Raw genomic sequence first — 21,876 nt, forward strand, 5'->3', positions numbered from 1 at the left:
GAGTAAAAGAAATTAGAAATAATTATTTTCATGAATAAAAGATTCACTACCATAATGAAATAAAAAATAAAAAAATAAACTTTAAAAATTCATGTCTTACATTTTTGAATAATTTATTTTTTAATTCGTATGAAATGAGTGTCAAAACTAACAACGTTAAAAAATTAGGATTCACAAACGAGGAAATAAAGGATATATTAGAGGAGGTGGGTTATGAAGTTGATAAGTATTATTTAAGAAATTGTCAAAAATTTGCCGAGTTATTAAATGATTTAGATTATGATGGAAAAATGAATAAAGATGATGTTATAAATTTCTTATATCCTACATCTGAAGAAGAAAAACCTAAAGAACCTGATGTTTTCCCTGAATATTATGAAGAACGGATTAAAGATGATGAATACAATGAAATTGAAAGACTGAAAAAAATAAGAGATGAAATAGATGAAAAAATTAAGGAATTAAGAGAAGTTGAAAAATATAATGAAAATGAAGTAGAGGGTTTAATGAATATCCCAGCTTCAGAATCAGAAGTACAGAAATCTCATGAAGAAAGATATAAAAATTATGTCTCAGAATCAACACAAAATTTATTAGATGGTGAAATAGACGAAACACTTTCAGAAGAAGGTACTAAATTTATTCGTAAACATAAGTTACAATTTATTGATAATGAAGAATACCCCTGTATCCTACTTTCACCACCTTTAGATTCCGAAAAATTCAAAAAAAGCTCTTAAAAACGTGACATATGCAACTAATACGATTAAGAAAGAAGATCATGATATTTACACAAATTATTATTTAAATAAATGCACAGGTGTTGATAAAGTTTTTGATTTATTAGATAAAATATCAAAAGAAACCATTGGAACATATAAAATTTTATGTGATTGCGGTTTCATTGTTGAAGATACTAATAATGTTTCATATGAAAGAACAGCACCGAAGGAAGATGAAGTGGAAAGGTCTATACCATTCGTTATTAAGAATATAAAAGATATGAAAACGTATAAGCATTATATTTATTCATTTATTTCAGAAAAAACGGAAGCAACCCATAAAACATCTTCTCATCATTTTATAGCTATTCATACATTCCTTTTCAAAGTTGTGAAATTAAATAAGACAGGAATTAGATTTAATGTATCAGGGTACGCATTCTTGAGTAAATTAAAATGTATTCGTCACGTCGCAGATGATAAAAATTTATGTGTCCTTAATTCATTTTACGGACTTTAAAAATAAACTTTATTTTTATTTATTTTTTAATTTTTTATTCTTACATAAATGAACAAAAACGGAACAACTAAAATGAATGATAATCAAATTAGAGCAGAAGGTAGAAGGTTATTTAAACGCTTCTATAACATTCCTGATGGTGTTAATCCTAAAACTCGTAGAAGCTATTTAAATGAAGCAATAGATGCATATGAAGGGTTTGACATTTCATCAGAAAGTGAGAGATTAGCGAGAATGTTAAATGTTAATATTGATTTCTATTATTGTGATCCTCAACCAGAAGACGTGGACATAAATAAGGTAGACTTTCCATTAGTGGAATCAATAATGATAGATCCAGAATTTGAAACAGTAAATATTTTATTAACACAGAGTCCATGTGGAAAACTTCACGCTGACAGAATAACAGACGTTGAAGCACTCACCGGCTATAAAGTTTGTCCATATTGTAAAGAAGAAGTTTATTCTATCCGTGATGATCCAGAAAGGAAAAACCAAAGAAGATTTTTAAAGCATTGTGAGAAATGTAAAGAAAATAATGGAAGATTAATTCAAGACGTTCAATTGCAAAAGACCCAGCAACCATATGCACCACATATTACGAAACAGAAGATATATCAGTGGTTATTAGCTCACAATTTGCAGAAATATTATAAACCGACAAGATATTATATTACTTTTGACTTTGAAACATTAGAGACTAAAGAAGAATTACAACTTTCTGAGTGTGCAACTTTGAACGCTTACTTAAAACCATTCATGGTATCATCAACGGTTAAATTAAACGATAAAACATATACGAGGAATTTTTGCTTAACTTCAAGTGATTCTTTTATTTCTGATTGGATTGAGTTTTTATTTTCAACCTGTTCATTAGTTGCTAAATCAAATATTGAACAATATGAAGAATTATTGAAGCCGCAAACGGCGGGGACTTTGTCCCATACATTAAATGAAAAACAGAAGGAAGCATTTAAAGAACTTCTAGATGAGGAATTCAATAAAGTGAATATCATAGGTTTTAATTCGGGAAAGTTTGATTTAAATTTAATTCTTCGTGATTTAAACACTGCAAAATGGAAAATAAAATCAATGCTGGGTTCATCTTCACAATTTAAGCAAGTCATTGTAAAGAAAACAAACGCTCCATATGAATTGAGATTTATTGACATCAGAAATTATATAGCGGGTGGGACATTAGACCAATTCACTCGAGATTTCGGAAACAATAACTCACGTGTTAAATCCTTTTTCCCTTATCAATTCATCACGTGGGAAAATTACGAAGAAGAATTATATAAAGTGGAACCATTCACTCAAGATTCATTTTATTCAGCATTAACTCAAGAAACTATATCAGATAGTGATTATCAAATATATCTCAATGATGCTAAAAATTTTAAGAATAGATTAGAATATTTTATTCATTATTGCAATAAAGATGTTGAAATTATGATTGACCCAATCGATAAAATTATTGAAGAAACATTTGTTTATAAAATTGATATGCTTCATAATCTTTCTTTATCATCGAATGCTTCAATGATTCGTTACGCTTTAGCATATAAAGACTTTAATCCTAATGAAAAATATCCTGAGGAAGAGATAGAATCAAGTTTTGAATTAACGAAAAAGTATTGGAAATATAAAATTGAATCATATAAGAAACAAGATGAAAAAGCAGAAAGAGATACTAAAAATAATGTTTCAATGGATGATTTTCAATACTATCACGATTTAATCCTTTCATCTAAATGCAAAATGTGTGGTAAAGCGTTTACATATGCAAATAAACCAACATTGGATAGAATCGATAATGAAAAACCACATACCAAAGAAAATTGTCAGTTAATGTGTTGTTATTGCAATATCGTAAAATCAAATAAAGATGAAGATGTTCAACGTTTAAGAATCAATTTAAGAAATTATGCATTAAAAAATAATTTACCAATGACTTTAGATTCAGTTGAAGCTTATCACATTCTCCGTAATGGAATTACTGGTGGTCTATCAAATGTTCAACATCGTGTTAATCTTAAAGGAATCACGCACATTAAATAAACTTTCATATAATCCAGAAACTAAAACTGTATCAAATGAGGACACTTCCAACATTATGACTCATTTCGTTGGTGTTGATTTTAATTCATTATATCCTTCATCATTTTCATCTAATCCTCATGATTTCATTCAATATACTGACCATAAAATGTATATGCCGGGAAGATTGAATGGTGTTATCATTTGTGATACAGCAACAAAGAAAGCAAAAGCACTGGGAATAATTAAGAAGAAAAATACTTTATTCGTGGCTGAAGTAAAGGGTCACATTGATGAAAAATACATTAATGATTACATAAACTTTTTACCGATAATAAGAAACTTAGATATTATCACAGATGAAAAAACAATTGGCAGTTTTATGTATAATTACATGAAATCAAACAATCTACCAGTTGACCAGAAACAGAGGAAATTAACTCAGTTAGCATCAACACACAACCAATATCAACCATTTTCTTCTTATTATCTTTGGTATCTAATAGACAGATTTCATTTTATCATCGATGATATTCAATCAATTTTAACATTTACGAAAAACACTTGTTTTAATGAATTTGCGAACGAATTTATGAACGAAAGACAAAAGGCTGAATTAGAAGGAAATAAAGGAAAAAGTTTATTTTGCAAGATTTCACTTAATGGATCATATGGTTACGATGCAATGAATACACAAAATTACGCAAAGACTAAAATAATGAATGCACAGAAGGCACGCGTTGCATGTATGTCAAATAAGTTTAAAAACATAAGAGAAATAGGTGAAGATACATATCAAGTGATGCTTAAAGATAGATTTTATAGATGTGATACATGTTTACAAGAGGCATTCTTCACTTTAGATAATGCTAAATACTGGTATTTGGTTTTCATTTATGATTTTATGTATAAATGCATGATGTTAATCGTTTTCATTTCATTGAAGGTGATACTGATTCATCTTATTGGGCAATCGCTGGCGACCCAAATCTTCCTAACACTCAAGCATTTCAAGCAATTGTTACCGATAAACAATTTTATGATAAAAACATTTTCAAATTCGCACCATTTGATTTCTTCTGTTTTGATGAGAAATTTAAACCTAAATTAAAGAATAAAGCTGAAGAAAAAGCACATGAGAAGAAGTTATTGGGTTTAGCAATTGAGAAACAAGGTGATAACATGGTTGCTTTATGCCCTAAGTGTTATACATCATTCAACAGTTCAATTGATGGAAGTGATTTTAAAAAGATTGCACAAAAAATGAACGGTGTTAGTTTACGACAAAATAAACAATTAACACCTAAAAATTATTTGGATATAATAAATGATAAAGTGATATTTGATGGTCAGAATATTAATTTACAACTTAAAAACGGGTCAATGACTCGCTTAACAATCGGTAAGACTGCATTAACAGGAACACACACTAAGGCTGTATGTTGTGAAAATGGATGTTGTATGCCATTTATTTAATACAATTTAAAATTTTATTTTTAATAAAATGCCACAGAAGAGACAAAAGGAACCAAATCGATTTATACCAAATGGTTTTAACTTTCAGATTCCAAATAATCAACCGCAACGAATTTTTCAAATCCCACCACAGCATCAACAGCAGCAACAACGACCACCACCACCACAACGTCAACGGAGAAGAACATTCACCCCTGAAGAAAGAAATTTCAATAATTTGATGCGTCAACAAAATCAAGGTTTGAGATTTTATCCGGGTAGTAATGGTATACATATAAGGCATCCAAATTTAGATAGAAGATATACCGCTGAGATTCATATTTTACCTAATAATACGGTTAATTTTGCTGGATTTTATGATCATCATCAGGAAATCTGGACTCCACCATTTGATACCGTTTTAGAAGGAGGAACCGTTAATGATGCGATTCAATATGTAAATAATGGTTTTGATACTATGATTCAAAGAGGTGGGCACCCTTAAAACATTTATTTTATTTTTATATAAATGGATAACGCAGATTTAGAAAATTTAATTGATGATTTAGTACTTAATCAAAATTTTCTTAATTATTATGAATTAAAATCATATCTCCAAAAACATAATAAAAATATAACGGGTGATGATATGGATTATTATTATCGTATTATAAAAATGAAATTTTGAAATATCATGATAAAATAATTTCTGAAATTAAAGACAAAATTAAAAATAATGAATATACAAAGGGAAAAACTAAATCACAACTTAAACAGTTGAAAGATTTCAAAAATAAAGTATTAACAGAAGAAGATATTGATGAATTATATAAATTATATAATCCTGAGCCGCAAAAGCCAAAGGAACAAAAACAAAAGAAGAAAAAGCCGAAAACAACACCAAAAGAGAAAGTAGCAAATGTTCAACAGCTAAAGGTGCAAAACGCCCAGGTCCTTCAGACCATAAATGAGCACAAGCTTTAATTTATGATTCATTAGTTAAACCATATTCAGCCCGACTTTTAAATGAAGATCAACTTTTGGAATTCATCCTTCAACATAAACTCGAAGCGGGAAAGTATATCAAACCTTTATATACAGCATATTTAAAACAAATGAATAGAATACATCCAGAATTAATGAAAGGAAAATCAACAACTAAAACTTCATCATCCAAAATCAAAGCAGATAAAATTAAACCACTTGCAACACCAAAACCTCCAACGACAGTACCTCCTCCTTCAGTTAATCCTTCATCATTCACTTTATTATATCCATTTCAACATTAAAGAAGCAAAAAGATTTTAAAAAGGATTTCAAGATATTAAATAAACCAATTGACCCGAAAATTCAACCGTTAAAGGAAAAATTTAGTCGCCCTTCATTTGCTCCATATCCATATTCATACGAAATCGATCATTTAGAATATTCAAAAGGAAACGTTACTTATTTATTTGCCATTAACATTAACACTAGATATTTATATTGCATTCCGGTGAAAGGGAAAACAGAACAGGAAACAAGAAGAGCTATTCAATACTTACTAGATCATGAAAGAGTAGATAATATAAGGGGTGATGGTGATAAAGGATTTCAGGCAGCTATGGCTCATTATTTCCCACAAATTAATTTTTACTTCTCATCTTCTCCATATACGTTTCATAATAAAATAGTTGATGCGGTAATGAGAACTCTTAGAGATGCGTTAGGGGTTAACGGTCAGATATACTGGGATGGAAATCATGACTCCATCATACAGCAGTTAGTATATTATTACAATAATACATGGCATAGAACTATAAACATGAAACCAGTGGAAATGAAAAATGATATTTCAAAAGAATGGGAATATATTAGAAAGCAAATGGAAAGGTTAAATGATGTTAAACGTGAACAAATTAATTCGGGGCTCATGAATTTTAAACAAGGGGATAAAGTTTTGATTCATCTCGATTATGGAAAAACTGATAAATCAATGACAAAAAGAAGACGAAGATTTGACACAATAGCTGAATTTGTTAGATATATTAACGGCAATGCATTAGTTGAAGTTGACAATAAATTAATAGAAATTCCGATTTATTTTATTACTCCATTATATTTAAATAATATTTAATTTTTTTATTTCGTAAGAAATGAGTGACAACAAAGCATCCAAGAGTCCTGATTCAATTAAGATTCAGAGTCCAGACGATGAATATAAAAAGAAACTAAACAGAATTAAATCAAAAATATGCTATTACAAAAAGAAGCCGCAATGCGGTGGGGCTGATGCCCATAAAACTAAAGTAATTGAAAACGATAAAGAGAGGAAAGAAATAATCGAAAAATTAGAAACTTACCGTTCAATCCTTAAACTGAGTGAAGCAAAAATAAAAGAATTTAATAGAATAAATAAATTGATTGGAAGAGATGAATTTAATAAAGATGAATTTTTAAACTCTATCCAAATTTAATTTTTATTCCTCTTCGACAACGTCTCTTCGAGACGCCGAACCCTTCTGGGTTCTTTTTTCCATCATTACTGCATAACCGCATCTTCTCGGTTTTCGTGGTTTGTTGTTTTTAATTCGTTCTTGCATCATTTTTATCATTTCCTCCCTTGTTATGATTCGTGGTAAATTTTGAGCTTGTGGGGTATCCATTTATATAAAAATAAAATTTTGTTATCAGTTGTTTTATCATCATTTTATTAAGTTCATCTTTATCTCTTCCAATAACACCATATGGTAGAATCTTCATTTATACTAAAATAAAAATTTAAATTATGCCGTTCTAAAGTTTGTGAAACAAACATTGAGCGTTCATTGAATGCGAAACCATGCATAAACTGTCATATAAGGTGTCATGTAATCTTCACCCGAGCCTGTTGGATTTGTTGTGAAAGTATGGACATGATTTCCTCCTAGTTCAGTTGGTCGAAAAGTCTTTTTTGCTGAATTGTTATAAGATGGAGATAAAACGTCATAGCCAGCTTTATAGTCTGAGTTGTATAATGGGTGGTCTCTTAATGAGTGGCTATGGTCGCCAGAAAAGTTTGTCGTTCCTGTATGAGTGTGCGCAGGTAAATTTTCTCCCGTAATCTTTTTACTTCCACCGGTTTGTTTTGAACTATTAGCACAGTAGAGGAAACGATCGGTTATTTGTTGCCATGTACCGAAACCGAATACATCAGCTGGATTTGTTGAATTCATTGATGTATATATTGAACCAATGGGGTAAATCATCTCAAGAATTGTATTTAATCCATTATGAATATTGAATTTATTATATAATATTGAAACTGTGGAAGAAATTAAAACCGGTCTTTTCATCAATATTAACGTATTATTTTTGAAAATTGCTTTTCTAACATCTTGAAATTTTGTGATTTCAGACCAATTTCTTCCATCACTACTGATATTTACTAAATCACCACATCCTAAAGCAATGAAATACCCATCAATATAAAATAAATTAGTAAATCTATAATTTCGAGTAAATTTTGGAGTGAATGAATAAACCAATTCCCAACTTGGTGTTTTCTCTGGATCCTGTGAAAAATCTTGTGATAAATAAATATGTCTGTTATAACTTACAGGATATGAATAGACCATACCACCTGAAACAAGAACACAAACATTTGAAGCATAACATAAAGCTTCAATGTCTCCATCAGCTTGAAAAATTTGTTCAAAACGACCAAATGGTATTGAATATGATCTATAAATTTTATCATTTTGTAGGATAAAATACATGTTGTTAATGTAATACCATTTACTTGTATAATCGATTTCCAAATCTGATGACATCATACTAAACATATAATAATTTATCCCATCCTCACTAATGAAAATTTGATTGACTTCATAAATTAGTACCCATTTATTATTAACGCATCTAATAGGATTATTTGGATATTTAAATTTAGCATCTTGATTTAAATTACATTTGAACCATTGGATACAATCGAATGAATAACAAGGGCAAAAATCATCTCCAACCGTTATCATTCCCATAAATTTACCGTTATTATATTCAACATATAAAATTCTTGGATTTGTTACATATTAAGTTCTGTCAAAATGTAAGCTATTGAATTTTTTGAGAGGGAAATAATCGTCGAGGAAGTAAAAGTGACGCTTTAGGAAATATTATTAGAAATATGATAATAAATATATTTGGAAAAAATATGTTTTTTTCAAAAATTGAAATGCTCATAGAATATTTTGAAATATGTAGGGAATTGAATTCGGTAATATATAATAAACAGGATTTTTAAATTTCAAGGAAAATAGCTTTTGTGAATACTTTTGAGAACTCTTCTCAAAGATCATGATTCAAATATATTAAGGAGCCAAAATATTAGAGATGAGTTCACAATCAAAATTTTCTCACTTTTCTTCCAAATTGACATCCTTACTCACCACTTTCAAGTTTTTCATACATATATCTTACCCATTCATTTGGAATACGAGGTCTCGAGTTTTCGTTCATTTTTTTACTTTACAAAACTGTTTATTTTTCAGAATTTTTAAATTTGAAAAAATCCATTCTATATCTGATAAATAATATATTATTTTTCAATCAAAATATTTTGATTATCATCTCAAAAGTGTTCTCAAAACCTAGTTTTTCTTATTTTGGATAATCTTAATATTTATATTATTATAAACTAATTGAACACCATATGTTTTTGTATACTTTTACAAAAAAATTGATAGATTTGTGATACTTCCCCCGACGATAAAATTGAATAGCTTACATTTTGACAGAACTTAATATGGAACAGATTAATGATTGGCTTTCGTGTATCAAGATTCCAAACAGATGGAGTAAATGATTCATAGTTTTTAAAATCATTTGTTTTAAAATAATAAAGCACTCCAGCTGTATAAAATAAATAAGTGGTCACTCCATCGAAACATATCCATTCAAAAGAATCTATATCAAAGGTTTTATCTGATGATTTCATAAAATTTAAAAATGGTGGAGTAAAATAGACCTCTGATTGTTTTATTTCTTCATTAACAAATGATATATCAGCTTTCTTTGCTAACTCAGTATTAATGAATGAAATAACTTTTTCCTTATCTGCTTTCTTCTCTAACTCATCGTTAACATAAGTTTTATCTGCTTTCTTCTCTAACTCATCGCTAACATAAGTTTTATCTGCTTTAAGGTCTAAACATCCTGAAACCCATTCTGTATCAGCTTTAACTTTAAAAGTCTCCAATGTCCATTCATGATACCATTCAACCTTTTCTTTAATTTCATTATCTTTTTCATCAACATAAACCAAATTTGCCTTCTTATTTAACTCGGTATTTACATAAACTAAATCTGCTTTCTTATTTAATTCAGTATTAACGTATTCCTTATCTGCTTTCTTCATTAACTCACTATCCACGTATTCCTTATCCACCTTCTTCATTATGTCATTTAGGAAACCTTCTATGAATTCCTCATTTAAATTAAATCTTCCAATCTTCAAAACTTTAGGAAATGCATTTAATGCGTAATATCTCTGTTCTTCTGGTGGAATTGATGTTATATCATCCGTTATTCCTTTAATTTTTGAATTCATAAATAAAATTTCTTTTATATTTGATATCACTGCACCACCTTTGCAAACGAATTCGAAATGGTCATTTTTCAATACTATCTCCAAATCTCCATATTTCAACCTTTGCGTTTGTTCTGCCGTCTTTGAATTATATGCATATGTGGCGTATGTAATGGTCTGAAGGACCTGGGCGCTTTGCGCCTTAAGTTGCTGTTGTTTAATCATTTATTACGATTTAAAAATAAATATTTAATCCGTTATCTCATCAGCTATTTTCTCTATTTGAAATTGCCATAATATTTCATTCATAAATTCTAAATCACAATCAAATAGGTCAGTTATTCTAAATTTAATATTTGATAAATCTTTTGAATGAAGAATAAATGAATTCCCGGATAATTGAAACGGATATGATAAAGAAAATGTGTTTAAGTTGATGGATAAAATGTTTTGTATTGATGGGTAAGAGTTAGGGTCTAATGTTTGATGTGAAAATCTCATTGGGGTATTAACTTTATCACATTTGATTAAAATGAAATTGGAACCAGTGTCAGAATACAAAACATCCCCAACATCTTTTTCAAAATTTAATATCCCCAACAATGAACGAAGATGAGGAGTACAAAATTTAATTTTCAGCGGAAATTTAATAAGGTTATTTATTTCATCAAGTTCAAAAAGTTTATCAGGTTTTGATTTAAAATTTTCTTCATACCATACGATAAATGATTCATTTAAATAACTTAAAATCATGTTAATATCTCATTTCGCTATCACATTATTTATATACATATCATACGTTTTTTCAAGGTCTACGACCCCGCCGCTATGCGGCTCATGGTCATCTTTAATAAATGATATATAATCTGAAGGGTCTAAAAGAATGGGATTAAATTTACCACTCACAGAAACGAGAGTAACATTATAAATTCCGCTAACTGTTAAATTTAATTCACAGTTATTATTCGAAATAATATTGATAATTGACATTTTTATTTCGATTAAAAATATGGTAAAGCATTATTTTCCAGTGATAAATAAAACTAGAATAAGATTACCTCAAGAATTCATAAATTCAACGAATAAGAAATTCATTCATGTTATAAATTTTAGTGTTTTCAGAAAATATGAGTCAGTGTCATATTCATCAACAGGTTATATTTCACTTCATTCAAATTAAGTTCAATCAAACCCATATAATGACCATTTCATAAGATTTTCAGATGGTATTAAAAATGTAATTGATAGATTAAAATATGAACAGATTGACAATATCGAATTTTTGGAATTTTGGTTTAAATATCCCGATGGAAAAAAGATTGAAGTTAAAGATAAAGCTGATACTATAACAAAAACAATTACAATGACCGATCCGGATAGTGGGGAACAAAAAAATAAAACAAACGATAGAAACTGGTGAAAGGTCAATTATTATTGATTATGATTCAAAGGATTATTATTCAATAATGTTAATGCTTGAATATTAAATAGCCTTAACAAAGAATTTTTCAAGTGATATTTTATATTCATCAACTATTTTATTATAAATATCATTATATGTTAAATGGAGTTCAGTTGTTGTTCCGTTCTTTGATATCTTAATTGTGCTAATATCCTTTATAGGATTTATTTTTGCAACTGTTCCGCAGCATGAAACCTCATCATCTATGAAAAATTGAATCTTAATGTCTGAATCTTGAACATCACAAAGAATGGCGATAATGTGAATTAATGATTCATAAGGTAAAATAATTAAACCGGATTGGTCAATTAAATTTATTATTGAATCATAATTATCAGTTATTATATCACGGTAAATTTTCATTAATTCAGAATTAATGTCTATTTTATATGGGTTCTCGATGTTTGATGAAAGAGGTGGGGGGTATGTTGGATAAGTGGGAATTTCAACAGGTTCTTTACCGGGTTCAGATAAAATGATTGGGTCTCCATCTTCTTTATTTTGCTCCTCCTCCTTTTTCGGTAAGTCACGAGTTAATAAATTTGGTTGAGTTGCTGACCTTGTTAATTCAGGGCTAACATTAACTTTAACATTTTGAATAATTCGTGATTTATCATCATTTACGTTATAACCAACCGTAATCTCTGCTTTTGCATTCGTGTTCTTTTGACTAGTGAAACGTCTTCTCATTTATATTCGAATAAAAAAAATATATTTAAACTTTTATTTTTCTGGAAGTTTTGAATCTATTATTCCCTGTATTTGTTCTTGAAGTTGATTTTTAGCTGGTTCATTGTAATTAATAGACCTAATATATTCATTAATTGCATTCTTATAATCATCTGATTTCTCAAATTTTCTTTTATCTGATTCCTTAACTAAATCATAAGTTAAACCTCGTTGCTGATATAATGGTTTCTTAATTAAATCTTTGAATGCTTGAGATAAAGCACCTGATGCAATTCTTGCTACTATAATTGGTTGGAATTGCTGTTTAAGTTCATCTTTAACATTTGCGAAAACTGGATCGAATAAAGCAACTTTAAAGAATTTCTTAGCTGAAATTTCAGGTCTAATATTTGCATATTGACCATCAAACTGGTTAGAATATCGTGGTAATACATCCGGTCCCTCTTCAATAGCATTTAATTCTTCATTGAAATAAGAATATGGATTATAACGGTATGAATTAATTGGACCATTTTCACCTTCTCCAATGTATTGTTTAACAGCTTTTCCATTTTCATCAAATTGCATAGGATAACGTTCATTATATGCTTTACGTTTAGGATAATCAGTTATAGTTAATTTGTAACCATTTATGACTTTAATATTACCTTGACCATCAGTAATGAAAACTTCATTTATACCATCAGGTTTTCCATTTGGACCCGTAATGTCTGCTTCGTGTGCTTCCCAATTTGGACCTTGACGTTTGGCATATGCTTAAGCTTCTGGTAATGTTAAAACGTTTCTTATTTGTTTAACATCTTTTTGAAGACCAGCAACAATATGAACTAATTCTTTCATTCCATCAGGAACTTTCATAGTTCTATTATATGCACCCTTTTTGTTTGTTCCTTGTTTTAATGGAACCTGTAGAAGATTTGCTATTTCTGTCATGTTTAATTATAAATAAAAAATAAAAATTAATCATAAAAAGTTAATCAAATTTAACACTTCCTTTATTTAAATCAACTATTATTTTTCCATGTTCACCTAATTGCTGATATTGTGTGTAAAGTTCATTAATGCTCATTGGTAAATTCACTTGATAAAGCATAACGTTCAACTGTTGACGACTAAACCCACTGAAAATGAAAAGTGTTGATAGATTTGATTTAATGTTTGTGCTTAATGCTTTGAAGTATTGAACAGCCATAAAGAATGAACACTGAATGTGTCGACATTGAGTTAATAACTGATTAAAATATGATTTCTCATTTGTTATTAGTTTTGATTTCACTGCATCATCTAGAAAAATGAGTGAATGCAAAAATTCTCTATCAAAATTTGAAATAGAAAGTGTTTCAAATAATTCATCCCGTTGTTTATCAATAATTTTATCCTCTAATCTTGCTTCTTGATTGTATTATATAATTCTTTATACATTAAAAAGTTTTTTAAATAATCTTCTGCTTCTTCTTGTGATAAATAAATAATTGGAATTTTGATTAAATGCTTTAAAGATTCAAATGTATCATCTGAAGGTGAACCTGAACGGTTGATATAAATTAACACATGTGAATAGGGGGAAGTGTTAGCAATAATGATAATTTGTTTTAATATCGTTAGTGTTTTACCTTTATTTTGTTTACCAATTGCTGCAGTGATTGAATTTAAGTAACATTCAGAATATGGAATTTTCATTAATTTTTCCTTAGATAGAGCATTTCTATTATCACTCAATGCTTCATTAATCATATCATCTATGTATGTATTATATACTCCTGCTAATTCTTCATAAGGAGTGTATGAATTTAAATCCATTTAATCAAAAATAAATTTATAATTTTAAACATTTCTATTCATCAATATTTCATCATATGAACTTCTATACTGTGGTGGTGTACCTGTTGGATGATATTTCAAACCTTCATCCGGTGTCATGTCCAATATGTAGTCCTAGTAAACCAAACCTGAGGAGGATTTGTCACCTTTGAACAGTAAGTGTCATTTTCACCCTGAATGATTGGATAAGCTTTCACTTGTACTGTAACTTGTGAGTTGAAAGTTTCTAATCCATCAAAGAATATACCCGCTCCATCACGTTGAACTGGAATAGTGCATAAGAATGAAGTTTGGTCTTTCCATGTTCTAGCTAATGGCGTGCCATTATCATCATTCAGTGGTCTAGTTAATGAGTCCTCGTATTCTTCTGTGCATTCATTCACCCCATCTAAATCAGAAGCTTGAAGCATACGTGTAAAGAATATGTCGCCCGCTGTGGTCATCGCTTGATCGGGGAAGTTTCTGGAATCTATAGTGACCTGAAGACCTCGAAGCATTGGATTTTCTAAAACTGTTCTTTGCATTGCATTCTTCGGAAATGCTAACACAACATCTGTAACATTATGAAGAGCGTATGAGAAATCTGAGCTAATACCTTCAGGAGTGATGCAACCTCCATTTAGTGAACGAACGTCAATATGTTGAGCTGGAATCATGAATGGATCTTCCTTACTGAATAAACGTGGTATTGCTTTAACTGATTCTTCAATTAAACCGTATCCTGGTGTAATGCATTTATCCTCTAAAACTTCCATCTTTGTGCATGAAATAATAACGTCATCAACTGTTGCGTCAGCAGATGTAGCGGCTAAGCTTGTAATTAATTTGGCAGGAAGTCCGATTTGTTGGAATTTGCGATCATATTTATAAACATGATTCATAATCTTTTCATAATTTTCATCAGTTATCTTTTCATAAACGTAATTTTGTAAATCAGCAACTCTTAACGGGTCAACCTGACAAAATACTAAAGTATCCCTGAAAACATAATATTTAAGAATGATATCACCAAATGATTTAGGATAATCATCGAACGCCTGAAATGCTAACAAATCATTTACCGGAATAATCATATCAAAAGTGACATCAACTTCTTCATTTGCTTCTTGAAAACTTCTGAAGGGTCAATATATTTACCACATACTGAGTTATCATATTTTTGAACATATTATATAACGAATGAACAAACTTTTTAACTTTCCTTTCTGATTTTGGTTTATATGTTGCAAATGCGAAAGATTCACGGGCGCAATCCATCTGAAGATAACCGGCATCACCTCTTTCGGTTTCTACTTCTAATTGTTTAAAGCTTTGATTTGATGATTTGTAACCAACGAATAAACGCATGCATTTAAAAGCGGCATCACATGTGAAAGCTTTATTTGAAACTAGAGTTGCTTTAACTTTGCGTTTAATATATGTGTCACCTAATTGGTTCACATCATGAGCCGGATTTGTAATTCTTAAATGAGTTTGTTTATCATCAAAATATGGAGCATCAGAGTCATAGCATGAACTTTCAAGTTCTCTATAATATCTTCTACCGTCATTCTTTGCGAATATTTCATTTATCTTTTCGAATGAATGAAACACATTTCCATTAATCGGTTTAGTGTTTGGCACCAAATAGTTAGTCGTCATTTATTAATAAATAAAAAATCAAAATTAAAAGATGAAAATGAATTTTTAATTTTAATGAAATAATCAACTATGGCTGCAGGTATATTTAAGAAACTGTGGAATAAAGTAAAAAGAGGAGCGAGTAAAGTTTGGGAAACATTGAAGAAGGGGCAAATTGGATATTTAAGAATAAAGAAGCAATTAGTGACGTTGCTGAATCAATAACACCAAAAGCTGCCCCATAAGAGAAGTTTTAAATAAAGGAGAAAAAGTTTATCAAGACTAACACCGATACTAAGATAAAAATAATTTTAAGCCGCTAAGCGGTGAGATGATCCATAGGATCTCATATTTATTTTTCCACTATCTACCTCCTATTTTATTAAGTATTCCTTCAGCTATTCCACCAATTGCGTTACCTGCTTGTGCTCCCATCGCCGGATTACCTGCTTTAGTACCTAATACTCCACCTATGATAGTTCCTGCCGTTTTCGCTACTGGTGCCAAAAAGTTTGCAATGGGTTTAATAATCTTTTTATGAACCCAACCCGCAGCTTTCTTAATTCCATCCCATAATTTTTTAAAGAATCCTGCCGCCATTTCTGATTTAATATTAATTAAAAAAATATATTTCATCACTTATATTCTAATTTTTATTTAATGATAAATGAAACCGATTTTAAAAATAAATGAAACAGAGGAGGAAGAAATAAATGAAAGTGAAAATGTTCAACAAAAAATAAACGTTGTTAAACCAATTACTGAAATAAAAATTTTTTCATCTGTTGAAGAATTTAATGACTATTATGCTAATAATAAAAAATTATTTGAAGAATTGACAACGTGTAAATTGAATAAAATGTTTAAAGTTGATGGATTCAAAATTTCAAAAATAAAAGGGGTGATTAGTTTGAAATCTATTCCTCAATCAAGAATCACCTCATTAATGAAAATGATGATTTAACAAAAAGAATAGAAGAGATTGAAGAAAGAATGAATCAAATAATTGATTTCATAAATTCAAATAATCATTAGTTTCTTAAAGTTCTATGTTGAACTCATCAAATTCTTCTTCATCATTACCATTACCTTTAGCGAGTTTATTTACTCTTTCAACTTTATCTTTGATAGTCTTTCGTTTAATTTTTTCTGAAGTTTTTCGTTACCAAGTTCTAAAATTTTACATGGATGATATTTAAACCCGTTAAATTCTTTTTCCTCAGTTTTAATCATTAATCTACAAAGAACTTTAGTGAGGTGGTTTTGTTGTTTAAACCATTTATCCTTAATATTTGTTATAAATTCAATATCCGGAATTAATTCCCAAATTTTTGAATTTTCGATTAATTTACCATCAAATGCAAAAGCAATAGGTTTAATATTAAACTTACCTTTATAAAATAAACTTTGTATGTAATCATCAAAATAAGCGTCTACTTGTTTAACCTGGGTGAGAATTGGTGAAAGTTTATCCATTAATTGATTCACAGTCACGAATTTAGAGCTGTTCATTTCATACAAAATAAAAAAATAAAATAATAAACATAACTAAGTTTTAATTTTTCGTAAGAAGTTTATTTTTTAAAAATTTTTTTATTTTTTATTTCATTATGGTAGTGAATCTTTTATTCATGAAAATAATTATTTCTAATTTCTTTTACTCTCTTGTACATACTAGATTTGAAGAATTCGGAACATTTCCCATAATCTCCTAAATGTTTTCTTATCCCTAACGTGTGCCAGTTATTATATGAAACTGAATAAACTTTATCTTTATCTTTACACCTTTCATCACTTCCAATATATTTATATCTCAGTTTTGATTTAGCATTTTCATATTCATTAGCGTTTAATAATTCACAGTCTTCCTTTTTAAATTGATGTTTAAGATATTCAGGATTTAATACTCTACGTTTATATGCTCCTAACTTAGTTCTAAAGGTTTTTCTCCAAAATTTAGGAATTCCATCCTCTTTAATGTCATCAATGATTTCCATTTCATTATTTTCAATTTCTTCTTCTCGTTTATGAGGTCTTTGATTATGACTCCATTGATTCCATGAAATTAAATATTCTTTATCATTATATTTATACCTCATTAGCTTATTTTGGCTTTCATATTCATTTAATAATTCACAATCTTCATTTTTAAATTGAAGTTTAACCCATTCAGGATTTAAACAATGTTTAATTAATCGCGGAATATCTGACATCATCTATATATAACTTCTTTTATAAAAGATAAAAAATAAATTATTTTAAAATTAATGTTAATTTTTTAATGATTTATAAATAAATATATTTTAATGCATCGTCTATATATAGATGTAACAAAAAAAGTCACTAAACCCGTCATATCCTACTACTATATATTCTATAAAATTTTTATATTTATTTCATTAAAAACCGAATAAATTCATTTACATCATTCGAAATCAATAAATAAATTTAGATTACGAAACTTTTTTTTTGCAAATGGTTGTATAAGCAATGAAATCTTTCGTACGCAATTCACGAAATATGTTACATGCTTTCATTATCAAATTACGATTGTAGAAAGAAATGTCGTATACTTGGAATTTTAATTGTGGACTTTAGTAAAGAGATTTAAACACCACTACTCTGCGTATCAAATAATGAATTAGATGATCAACAATTTGAAACCTAGGCTAAATGTTATTTTGAATTTTGTGTTTTTTTAAGATATATTGTTAGCTTTGGTTCATTTTTCGCTACAGATTCCTCGAGTGTTGTTGTTTCTATTAATGAATACTTATTTTTAAGAATTTCTGCGATAGAAATTGCTTTGTTAACAGCCTTTTCCTCTCCAACAATAGTTATACCAGGAGAATTATCAGAATCTATTCTTTTTTCACAGTATTCAATGAGAGTTTTCATTTGAGTATGTTGTTTAACATTTACTACTTCCATTGAAATTGTCACTTTTAGTCTAAATAATTTTTATTGGAGCTAATTTTAAACATTTAAAGATTCTTTTTCCCTATTATAGAATTGATATTTTTATGAAAAAACATAAATGTAGCATACATTCATAGTATTATATCTTTTCACTGTTGCAAGGAATATATAGCGTGATCACTTAAGGGATCACCGCCTTAGTTTGCAAATTAAAAAAAATACATTATTTACACCCTGAGTCTTCTTCTAGAGATCTTTTTTAGATTTTGAAACAATGAAAAGATAGAAAATGATCAATGTATGCTATATTTAAGTTTATTCATAAAAATATCAATTCTATCAAAGAGACAAAGTACATTTAAGTACAAAAATTGAATAGTTGTAAACTAAGGCAATAAGTCCTTAAAATTAATTGTAAAGTACTCACAAAATCTAGATTGAGAGGCGGTCAATGACTTTTGAGGGGAAATTAACGCATGGAATTTAATATTATTTAGGTTGATATTCCTGCTTATTATTTCAGAAAAAAATCTTAAAAATTTCAATATGAAAATTGAAAGCAATTCAAAAAAATTGCTAACATGTAAATTTTAAAATCCTATGCATAATTTCATATTTTGAACATTTTTTATTTTTGTTTAAAACTTAAAATTTTGCGAATTTAATATAATTTATAAAATATAATACGTATATATATATTTAAAATACACTAAATTTAATTGTTAATTGACGTTTTTGGGAATGAATTTTATCAAAACATGCCTGAATCCGAAAATTGAAAGAACGAATTACACAATCATATATGTAGAATTCAAAATACAAACTTAAAGATTGTATACGTTTAAAATTATTCAGATTGTGTTTGATTTCCACTCATTCTGTTTCTTTTGAACTCTAACACTAACATTTCATGATGATTACATGATCCATTTATACATGGTTGAATTGTTCCAGATTCTACCAGAAAATCAATCCAAATTTCTCAATGCATTCATGTTGATTGGACAAAATTTAAAATTTATCAGCCTGTTTCCAGAGAAACTCATATATTCCCTAATGAAATGTAATTTTTGCTACATTTATTTCAATCAAATTTCAAAAAATTGACTGCAGAGCTTGAAAAGGTGATGAATCATGTTGTTATTAGATGTACATATTAGATTTACTATTTCCAAAAAAATGCTCAAATTTGAATAGTTTTTTAGAAAATTTGGAATTACACTCCTTACATTATATATAATTAAATGTTTAAATTTTATTTATTTTTCCCTTTTAATTTTATAACGTGCTCTATCAAAACTAACCTCTCAATTGAAGGCCACAAAATCTAAGTAGTGAGGGTACACAAATTTTGTATGGAGTACGGTTCAATTTTTGAGAGCCTCACTACTTAGATTTTGTGACTACCTTACTTGAATTATGTTTTCTATTTTTCTAATTATGCCTCTTGTTTCAAAAATCAAGATTGCCATTTAGAATATGAGTCAGATAAAGTCAAAGACTTATCATTTATGAGATTAATTTCTCCATTATTCTAGAATATAATGCCAACAACACTATATTTCTCTTTAGTTAAATATTTTATTTTCTACTGATATGTTTTTTATGGGCGTTAAAGAAAATGAAATGAATTATATCTCACTTCGACATAAAATAAGTACATTTCGATAACTAGTACTTGACTGATTTATTGCATTTAATCAAAGTTCTTCATTTAGATTAATCATGCAAATTTTTCAAATCAATTTACATTCTTATTTTCCATTTCATATATGCTTTCACATCAAATTGGTACCACTTTGAATAATAAAAAGATATAAATATTCGGTTTTTAACCATTTTTTCAATAATTTATATCAGGATTAAAAGTATCACATGTTTCATCTGTTAAATGAGTATCAGGAAAATAAAAGGAAAATATGTTCAGATTCTTACTATCTTTTTAAGTTATTTTGGTTAACATTTACGAATAACCGTTTTCAACGAGACGGTTTTTCTCATCAAAAAACAGGCATTAAAAGATATAAAAATGTATAACCATGAACTCTAATGTAGAATTATGAATAATTCAATACGGATTTATATTCTAATCAGGCAATAGTTTCCAATTTCACGATTTTGTGCACTTTCATTGTAGCTTTATCGATAAGAATCTTGAGTATTTATGTCAATAATTTAATATTGATTTATATAGATGGAATTTACCATAAATAAAATATCGTGCGTTGTCAGAAAATAGTTATAATAATTGAGAGAGTTTGAAATTAAGGTCGATGAAAAAATGAGCGTTTTTAAAAAACCGCCGTTTGAGAGGAAAATTGAGAGCCCCGATGTATACTTTTTGACACTGTCAAAAACTTTGAAAGGACCAAAAAAATTTTAGTGTCAGAAAGTTTACAAATGTATACTTTCTGACAAACAGACTCTCAGAAAGTACTCAAACTGCGGTTTTTAATTTCCGCACTTTTTTGGCGACCTTAATTCAAATATTAATTCAATTTTGAATGATGAAATTATTGAATAAATTGTGCAACTATATATATAATTTTGATCGCAAGTGCAATTGCAGCGCGTAGTTTTTAAAATATTTTGTTGTAAAACTGTTATAGACCGAAAATAGATTTTTTCGGTTTTCTCTTCAAATAATTGAAAGAATGATACTATTATAGGTTTAATATATTATATAGCATATAATCATGCTATAGCCGAAAATTATAAGTTTTGAGAAGATTGAATATAACACAAATAAATTTGAATGTAAGTTAAATTGCTTGTTGTTTTTAATAGCTATTTATTGAGAAATCCAATATTGCAAAATTCAAATTGAATGATTGAAAGAACAGAAAAAGTCATTCTTTTCAATTTCGAATATGTTTCATTGTATTTATAATTATATGGCAAATAAGATATTTAAACTTGATTTTTGAAGGAAAATTCACAAAATTGAATAAATTCAAATAATTTTTATTCAAAAATAAACTAGTTATTTGAGTTTAATACTAATTATCTATTCAAACTACAAAGTTTGTAATTTAAAATATTTTGTGAGATCAGATTGAATTAATTCAAGGTTCTTTTCAAT

At 28.4% G+C, this 21,876-nt stretch overlaps 6 protein-coding genes and 4 pseudogenes across 10 annotated transcripts, besides 8 other annotated features; 4 read left to right on the forward strand and 6 right to left on the reverse strand.

Moving 5' to 3' along the window:
* The first annotated feature begins 171 nt into the window (after positions 1-171).
* Positions 172-561: a mobile genetic element.
* A 753-nt stretch (positions 562-1,314) lies between these two features.
* Positions 1,315-3,500, forward strand: TVAGG3_0070340 (annotated as a pseudogene). Its single transcript has one exon. A coding segment is annotated over exon 1 (2,186 nt).
* Positions 3,501-3,874: 374 nt separating this feature from the next.
* TVAGG3_0070350 lies at positions 3,875-4,758 on the forward strand (annotated as a pseudogene). The gene has a single exon. A coding segment is annotated over exon 1 (884 nt).
* Positions 4,759-4,786: 28 nt separating this feature from the next.
* On the forward strand, positions 4,787-5,242 carry TVAGG3_0070360 (uncharacterized protein; the record flags this gene model as incomplete). The annotated part of the gene is made up of 1 exon (XM_051221680.1): positions 4,787-5,242. The coding sequence occupies one exon, from the start codon at positions 4,787-4,789 to the stop codon at positions 5,240-5,242; it is 456 nt and encodes a 151-aa protein (XP_051106666.1).
* Positions 5,243-6,115: 873 nt separating this feature from the next.
* Positions 6,116-14,833: a mobile genetic element.
* Positions 6,873-7,193, forward strand: TVAGG3_0070380 (uncharacterized protein; the record flags this gene model as incomplete). Its single annotated transcript, XM_001324275.1, has 1 exon — positions 6,873-7,193. One exon carries the CDS (start codon positions 6,873-6,875, stop codon positions 7,191-7,193), a length of 321 nt encoding a protein of 106 aa, XP_001324310.1.
* TVAGG3_0070390 (uncharacterized protein) lies at positions 7,542-7,964 on the reverse strand (the record flags this gene model as incomplete). Its single annotated transcript, XM_051221681.1, has 1 exon — positions 7,542-7,964. One exon carries the CDS (start codon positions 7,962-7,964, stop codon positions 7,542-7,544), a length of 423 nt encoding a protein of 140 aa, XP_051106667.1.
* Positions 8,777-8,818: a mobile genetic element.
* Positions 8,777-8,818: a terminal%2Cinverted (terminal inverted repeat of ISTv3 transposon ID:TVAGG3_0070400).
* Positions 9,467-9,507: a mobile genetic element.
* Positions 9,467-9,507: a terminal%2Cinverted (terminal inverted repeat of ISTv3 transposon ID:TVAGG3_0070410).
* On the reverse strand, positions 9,628-10,507 carry TVAGG3_0070420 (uncharacterized protein; the record flags this gene model as incomplete). The annotated part of the gene is made up of 1 exon (XM_051221682.1): positions 9,628-10,507. A coding segment is annotated over one exon (880 nt), but the record flags the coding sequence as incomplete, so codon positions are not given.
* Positions 11,766-12,434, reverse strand: TVAGG3_0070430 (uncharacterized protein; the record flags this gene model as incomplete). The annotated part of the gene is made up of 1 exon (XM_051221683.1): positions 11,766-12,434. One exon carries the CDS (start codon positions 12,432-12,434, stop codon positions 11,766-11,768), a length of 669 nt encoding a protein of 222 aa, XP_051106669.1.
* TVAGG3_0070440 lies at positions 12,468-13,367 on the reverse strand (annotated as a pseudogene). Its single transcript has one exon. A coding segment is annotated over exon 1 (900 nt).
* TVAGG3_0070450 lies at positions 14,259-14,752 on the reverse strand (annotated as a pseudogene). The gene has a single exon. A coding segment is annotated over exon 1 (494 nt).
* Positions 14,834-18,551: 3,718 nt separating the features above from the next.
* Positions 18,552-18,806, reverse strand: TVAGG3_0070460 (Alba nucleic acid-binding protein family; the record flags this gene model as incomplete). Its single annotated transcript, XM_001297408.1, has 1 exon — positions 18,552-18,806. One exon carries the CDS (start codon positions 18,804-18,806, stop codon positions 18,552-18,554), a length of 255 nt encoding a protein of 84 aa, XP_001297409.1.
* Positions 18,807-21,397: 2,591 nt separating this feature from the next.
* Positions 21,398-21,876: part of a mobile genetic element that runs on past the window's edge.
* Positions 21,398-21,876: part of a terminal%2Cinverted (terminal inverted repeat of Banshee-A1 transposon ID:TVAGG3_0070470) that runs on past the window's edge.

The sequence above is a fragment of the Trichomonas vaginalis genome, chromosome IV, assembly GCF_026262505.1.
Source record: "Trichomonas vaginalis G3 chromosome IV, whole genome shotgun sequence".
NCBI classification, from domain to species: Eukaryota; Parabasalia; order Trichomonadida; family Trichomonadidae; genus Trichomonas; species Trichomonas vaginalis.